This window comes from Podarcis cretensis (genome assembly GCF_951804945.1).
Source record: "Podarcis cretensis genome assembly, chromosome: 5".
NCBI classification, from domain to species: domain Eukaryota; kingdom Metazoa; phylum Chordata; class Lepidosauria; order Squamata; family Lacertidae; genus Podarcis; species Podarcis cretensis.
The window spans coordinates 49,632,395-49,640,344 of record NC_137174.1 but is presented as its reverse complement, the minus strand read 5'-3'; the positions used below and the strand labels follow the sequence as shown (position 1 = coordinate 49,640,344).

General features: G+C 37.9%; 1 protein-coding gene and 1 long non-coding RNA gene across 2 annotated transcripts in view; both read right to left on the bottom strand.

Annotated features, from left to right (window-relative positions):
* The window catches only part of LOC307216487, a 302,624-nt gene that overhangs the window by 102,069 nt on the left and 192,605 nt on the right, over nucleotides 1–7,950 (bottom strand). The gene's annotated exons all lie outside the window — the stretch shown is intronic.
* PDZD8 (PDZ domain containing 8) overlaps nucleotides 4,092–7,950 on the bottom strand; it is a 35,417-nt gene continuing 31,558 nt past the window's right edge. The window contains exon 5 of the mRNA XM_079976625.1: nucleotides 4,092–6,491. Coding sequence (XP_079832751.1) covers nucleotides 4,201–6,491 — 2,291 coding nt within the window. The 3' untranslated portion in view covers nucleotides 4,092–4,200. The remainder of the gene's footprint in view (nucleotides 6,492–7,950) is intronic.

The window sequence follows — 7,950 nt, the reverse complement described above, 5'->3', positions numbered from 1 at the left end:
AACAGCTCTTGATATGATCATACGAGAGCTTAGGGGAAGCCGTTTCAAACCACACTTGTTCCTGCATGCTGTTTCCATATCCTTCCAAGTCAGCACCATTCCTGTAGCACAGGACAGTATAGTGACTGATAACAAGAGAGTACTCTGTTGTGTGTATTTTGCTAAGGGTGCTTCTATAGCTGTAGTTGCAACTTCTGCTGCAAAGTCACTTAAGAGTACAGGATTTGGTCATATACAAATTCAGACTGCTTGACTTAACTTACAGATAAATGTTTGTGCTTTAAACAGATTTTCACTTGCGAAAACAGAACGTCTGTCTCTGTTCCCCCTGTGGAACAGATGGGGGCACAGGGAAAAGATGAAGAAGCCCTATTTATTGCAGGAGCAGAATGCTGCTCAGAGTTTTGGATATAAGCCTGTTTTATTTTGTTATATAGTCCAGGGGTGGCCAACTCCCAAGAGACTGCAATCTACTCAGAGAGTTTAAAACTTGGCAGTTCAGGTTGAGCTTTTAGGGAGGAGGAAAGCCCCATTTTTAGGGGTTCAGGTCAAAGTTGTTGAGCTTCTTTGGGGGGGAGCCAGTGATCTACCAGAGACGTCCAGTGATCTACCCGTTGGACATGCCTGTACACTATCAAAATGCTTCTGAATGGTTCAAATTATAAATCAAATATCCTGTGATAACTATTCAAACATGTTTTTAAGTTTTTTCTAATGGAAACAGTACTAATGTGAATAATACATGGTTTCAGTAGAACCTTGTATACCTCACCCATCAGACTGGATTGCCCTAGCCACTGTGGAAGTGAGATCTATGTCATAATGTGTGTATCTGAAGAAGTGTGCATGCACACAAAAGCTCATACCAATAACAAACTTAGTTGGTCTCTAAGGTGCTACTGGAGGGAATTTTATTTTGTTTCGACCACGGCAGACCAACACAGCTACTTGTAACTAGAACTATGTCATAATGGTTGCATTTGTTTCATTACTTATCTGAAAATGCTGTAGTCTGCATATTGTTTTTCTATCAGACTAAACTTCAGAAACATCCCTTCAAGTGGCGTCGGTATAACTTGGGTCAGAGGAGATGGTTAACTTTATTATTTTAAAATGAAAATTAATACTAAATCTGAAGTACTTTATGACTGAAGCTTTAATTTCATGGTAAAATGAATTTCAAAATGTTTTTTATATACCCACAAGCATTAGACAATATGCCATAGCTGTTTCCCAAAAAGAGCATCATTGTGGAAATTCTCTTCTGAACACATTGCACTGCAATTTTGTACCTGTAGGCCCACATCCATATGAAGATTTGTCAGTTTCTGCATGTGAAAAAGACATTGGTCCTGTCACTTTGATACATGTTTCTGGAAGGAGGAGAAAGGCTCTGTAGTGTGCAGCTACAAAGGGATGTGCTCTTGGACTCAGGTTAAACCCACACAAAATGAAATATAGGCCCTAAAGCAACTTTCCAAGGTTGCATTGCCAGTTTCAGGATATGTGAGACTGAAACATTCCCCCCACAAAAAATCAAAATACTGTGAAGTTTAGGTCTGCAATGCCAAAGTGCATTTAAGGAATTTATACTAATTTGATGTAGTAGATTTTTATCTATGCAGCTTTGCAACAGAATGGATCCTGATAGGCAGCCTACAATACTTTCAATCCCCTGCACTTGTTGAGGCCCCCCAAATGCAGGAGAAATTTAGCATGCTACCTAGAATGTATCATTGAATCCTCTGTGCGGATGTGAAAGATGTTCCTTAGCTAACAAGTCAATGGAAAGGAACAGTGAAAGCAGTCTATACCACTAGCCCATCAAGCTCAGTAGTGTCTACAGCGAGTAGAAGTGACTCTCAAGGGCTTTAGGCAGGTGCCTTTCCAACTCTATCTGGAGACATCAGGAAGTAAAGATGGGGCCATCTGCAGACAAAGCATGTTCTCTATCACTGAGTTGTTTTCCAGGGCATCATTGAAAGGATTCACTTGAAGATAAAAACTTTGGATGTCAATCCTCTACAACATGGATAAGATAATATTTGCAGATAAGTACTGAAAATATCCTATAAATATAACAGCTTGCAACAGAGAAACTGAGAACTTATTTTAAAAAATTTATTAAAGCTTGTTTTCATGATAAAATCATGTCTGACAATCATCTTGGGCAGACTTTCTATAAATATGTGCAAGTGTCAAGTAGTTACATACCACTACATCAAGATATCCTTGCTTTCAGTGGCATTTTTTATTTTCAGCTATGTACAGTAAAGCACAGAAGCAAAGAATATAATAGGAATGTATTAATACAGCTTGCCTCTCAAGATCAGTGTTTGTTATAATTATGTTTTCCCCTTGCTACCATACAATTATTTTGCCACCATTCTCACGCAACATTTAGAATATTGCACTACATTTAATTTATTATACAATCATCATAGCAGAGTATTGATACCAAACTTTTCATGCCCGTTTCATTAACTGATAAACTATAAGGTATTATTTTGAAAAAACCTAATGCCTATATTATTTTTGCAGCTGTTTTCTCAAATGAGCAAGTGTTTCAAGGCAGTACCTGGACTCAAGCGAAAAACTAATGGAGAATTATTCCAAACCACCTCAGTTGGTAAGCAACCCAGAAAATAAACTGAGAGATAAAATTCATTAAACACAATGTTGAACTCTTTTGGAGGGGTTTATTTTTTGGAAGTATCTAGTATAAGTTATGAAGCAAATTTTTTAAAAGAGCAGAACTGTACCCTTTTTTACTAGTATGGATTGTATTCTAATTTAATATTCGGCTCAGTTATGTTTTTTTAAAAGCAAAAGGTTATTCTTAAGGCCAAAAAGATGTGAAGAGGTTGTTATCACTCCTATACAAACTGAAAAGCAGATTCAACATAATAGGATATCTGATTGCTCGTCTGTCAAAATAAGAGGCTTTAGGTGTGCTAGCTTTGCCAGTTTCTACAGGTGTTTGTATATATAGCACAGGGCCTAAAATAATGATATGGAAACAAAGCCTTATGACACATAAATGTCAACCCCCCTCCAAATATATTTCTTAGCAGACCAGCTGAGGCTTTTAAAAAAGAAATTTTAAAAAGGTCCACAATTTCTGTTGGGCCCAGGAACCAGTAAGGAAACTCACATGCTATATTAAAAAGCTTGGGTATCTAACTAGCATTTTTCTGTTCACGATGGCATTACAACCAGTGGAAGTAAATTATTTTAGCATTTCATTTACCCTTTAAACATTAACACACAAAAGTCATACATTTTGTGGAAAAATCAATGCTTAGGTAAACAGAAAAAGCTACAACTCAACTTAAAAATAGGTCTTTATGTATTATAATATTACAGTGATATGTTCTATAAGGCTTCCACCTATTTTTACATTAACATATCTTTTGCTGGTACATTTCCAAGAAATTGCTATACAATATTGGTACAGCTTATGATCAGGCGAAATTAAATGTTTGTGGTCTTTAAGGAAGGAGAGAGGGGGAGATGAGCACCTACTGATAATTATTTGAGCTTTGAACTAGACATGTTTTAGAATTCTCTCTCAGCTTGCAATTCTGCTAAACCCATAAAGGAAAAAGGTATTCAAGTGTCAATTAAGCTTCAAAAATCTGTGACTGAAAAAAATTATGGAAAGTAAGCATCATGATATGTAGTAACACCTTTACTAAATAACTGAAAATAAAGCCTGTGTTGGCTATGATGCATGATTGGCAAAAAAACAAAACACCCCTGCTCTGAAATAAATCAAAGAGCCAAATAATGAGACACAATCAAAATCTTCAGAACCTGGTCCCCATGGCTGTAAATTTCAGCATGTGGTTAAAAATCAAAACATTAAACTTAATAATGGAACGGAACAAAAAATAAAACAACTGTATTAGCATGAAACTTTAGAAAAAGTTCAAATAAATTAATCTTCCAGTATAAACTTCCAAAATGTTCTTTAAACACAAATTGGACCAGCTATGTCAACAAAAAACAAGAAAGGGGAACTGTACTTGTAAAGAAAACTCTAACTATACTCTTACAGAGATTTAAAAAAACACCTGTGGAAAAGCAGCTTGTATACATTTTACCAGTGTTTAATTACATTTTAATGTATCTGGTGTGGTTTTGATTAAGTGCAAAGTATTTTCCCAGTTTATCATTCTCAAGGCCAAATGTGCAACATCAATCTACTAAGTCATCAGATCTTTCAAGCTCTCCTTCTTTTAGTAGTTGTTCGAGTACTGGCTCCATTACTAGAGCACTTTCAACTTCATTATCCATTTCTTCGTCTTCATATTTATCCTCTTTTCTGGATTCCAGGTCTAAAGCTTCTATATCTTCAATGCCTGCTCTGTAGTGAATCATAAGGAGTGTTAGGGCTTGCAGTCGTTCACCTGATTTAGCCAATGCAGTAGACAATAGCATTTTTTTCCTTGTATCTGTTGTTTCTTTCTTTTCTCTTATTAAAGAATTGTTATTTTCCAGTTCCTGGTCTATTTCATACTGTAGTTTTTCCAACATAACCTCTAATTTTAGGATTCTTTCTTCTGTAGGCAAACCTCTATAAAGGTCTCGACCAATTTCTTTAACAGCAATGTAGACACTATCATCTAATCCACCTTCTTTTCTTGCTAACTTTATCCCTGTACTTGCTTGCTTGGAAGGGCTACTTGGACCACCAGTTTCTGTGTCGCTACCTTCATTATCGGAACCATGTGGCGTGTGCTTTGGCGAAGGTTCTACTACATCAGCCCCTGGCTCACTAACACGAACTTTAGGAACTTGACGAAGATTTAACAACCGGGAGCTAGTGTTGATGATATGTCTTGTTAAACCTGTTGTTCTATTTGCAGTTTTCAATTCTGTATCGGCACGAGATGCTGGTACGCTTAGAGAATCAGGGCTATCAAATTTAAAAGTGCGAAGGTCTCGTTCAAGCCGTCTTGTGGCTCCTAAACAAAATGGGCTTTCCGTTAGACATTTTTCTTGACATTTTTTGTGACAAACATATGCACAAACAACACACTGTGATGCTGCTTTAGTCCAAACTTTTTTTTTGCAGTAATCACACCAAGTTGGATTCTGAAACTGGGTGTCCTGAAAATTATGCTTGTTTTCAGTGTAGATAATCTGTCCAAAATAAGGGTCCTCTTTGGGAAGAATGGGAGCAGATTCATCTTCTGAAATATTTTCTTTTTCTTTTTCCAGGAGAAAACTGGAGTCTTCTGGTTCACCCTCTTTTAAATATTTAAAATGTATAGTAATATCACCGTAACAAAAATTTTCATTGAAACCTTTGTGAGAAATCAAATTACGCAATGCAGTTCTAGTTACTGAAGCTTTAGGTGCAGGAGGATTTAATCTAAATTGTCTAATGAATTCCATGGAGGATGTAGCTATACAATCTAAAGCTATTTCCTCAAGTTTTATGCTTTCATATCCTAAACAGAGAAGCCCACCTAATTTGAAAGGATCCCTACACCAAACAGCAACATTTAGGTACTTGTGCTCTTTTTCTACTTCAAATATGTAGGAAGAGGTCTTTGTCCTTGTCCATTTACCTAATCGTTTGCGATAAGGAATTTCTGGTGTTTCCCATGAACTATGGTTTTCTGTACCTGATCTAGAACTTTGTGAAGATTCTGAAGGTTCTTTTACTGTTTCTAATTTGTTTGTAACTGCTTTGTTTGTAACTGCTTTGGGACTCTGTAATGATTCTGAGGCGTCCTTCATTAATTCTAGTTTGTTTGCAGCTGGTTTGTTTGTAACTGCTTTAACATTCAGTGTGGAATCAGAAGGCTCCTTAACTGCTTCTGGTTTATTTACAACTAATTTGGATCCTGTAGGTTCTTCTTCTATATCAGTATTTTTTGTTAGCTTTACTGAATTTTTATCTCCATTACTTGCAGGAAGTGGCTGCTTCTCTGGTTTCTCAGCAGATAAGTCACCAGTTTCTAGTGTATTTTGAACTTCATTAGGAAGTGGTGTGATTTTAAACTGTGGCCTGGGTGGGACAGGAGGTTTACTTGTCTGTCTGTTTGTTTGGTGGGTTGCATCTATATTTTCAGAATTTTTTTGTACCACTTGTTTGGCTGCCTCTCTGAAAAGTGCCTTTCCAGTTGCCTGAGGACTTCCAAAATGTCCCTTGCGGCTTGGTAGCGGTGATACAGTTCCAGGTGGTTTTGCTGTAGATGACACTGTGGTATGCTTGGGACTGGTTGAAGAATCATCTCCGGGTTCATATGACTTTAATTCATTTGCCAAATCCTCAAATTGTAAATCTAGTTCTTTGTTTTCTAGATCTGCTGATGTCTCCTCATCTGGAAACACTGAGTTTACAAATGGTGCAAGACTATCTTGCGGTACTGAATTCTGTTGGTTATAGCCAACAGGCCTCTCATAATGTACGATGACTCTGTCACCAGCCTGTCTGATGAGCTTTAGCACTTGTATTGTTGATGTAATTTTCACTCCTGTCAAAAAATAGAAAAAAAATCCAAGAATCAACAGTAATGAAAAAAATATATATATAGCTGACTTTATAAAACATTCATGCCCTGTTTCAATGAGGACAATTTTCATACCAAACACCAGATTCTGCTGACTGGGAACTGTGTGCACAGAAAGGGCCCGACACATGGAGATCTTGGCAGCACTTTGACCGGAATATCATGTTTCCATGATGAACAAGACAATCAGATTTGACAGCATACATGTGAAATGGAACTCTGGCCCCTCCTTGTGGTAGGGTGATACGCACCTAAATTCAGCTCCTTATTGATCCTAAAGGGAATTGGTACCATCAAACATGGCAGTGTGAAACACTTGGTTCAGTAGCTAACCATGTAAACCATTCCTGATTCAAGGAAGAAGACACAAGCTATTAACACAAACCAGAGCCATGGAGAATATTTTCACTATTGTCACTCCAACTGATGATGAAGAAATAAATATGAACTTACAAAGATAGAAGTAAGTTGCTAATACACCAGAATACCACATATAGAAAAATGTTCAGGAATCTGTTTTGTGAACTCTGAATTACTGGATATTGTTGCACAAGAACCCAAAATACTTCCTCAATTTCAGAATGGTTGGTGCCTAATCATGTGATATGGGGCAAATTATTTATATTTTTTCAGGTCTCTAGGTAATAATTTATCAATAATTATTGTTGCATCAGCCCATAGTGCCTGCAAAAACCATGACCCATGTTTAGGTACAGCTGGAATCTACACACAGGCAATAGCCAGGGAAGTGAAACTGCGAAGCAACAGCTGCTGGGAAAAACCACCCTGTAGTTCTGCCAGGTAAGAAACACTGTGATACCATCTAGAAGATTTTAACAAAAGGTGGTTTCAGATGAACCCCATTCACATTTAAAATATTGAAGAGGGTGATGTGCTATACCTCTAATGTACCTTCCAACCTTCTAGAATGGTGCTGGGGGGCTGCAGTAAAAGCTGCCTTCCCTGTCCCCCGCCACATGAGTGAAGTCTAGGTTCAAATGCACATTTGAACCTGCATTTTCCATACATACTCTAGCAGCTGCATCACACTGGTACACTACATACCAGGAACAGTGTCAGTGCCTTTTGGTTTTGATCTGCAGGCACTGGGGTAGGTAAATTTATCTTTCCAACATAGCAATTCCATGAGTCCACCAAGGAGGGATTGGGACTGAAATTAGTGGACCCTCAGATTCCAAAGTTCTATTGGGAGTGATGTGGCAGGGCAGAAGGAAGGAAGGGAGCAGCGCCCCCCCCCCCGTCCTTGCCTCTGGTTCTTCCACCTTTTTTATGATCCCTCCCCTACTGTTTTTGAATGGTGGGGGGCAGGCAAGAAATGTCATGTCCAGGACTGTCATAGTTTGTTCCATACTTCAGTTGTGAGCTGGAGAATGGGAGGGCTTCTTCTGGCACATTTTCCTTG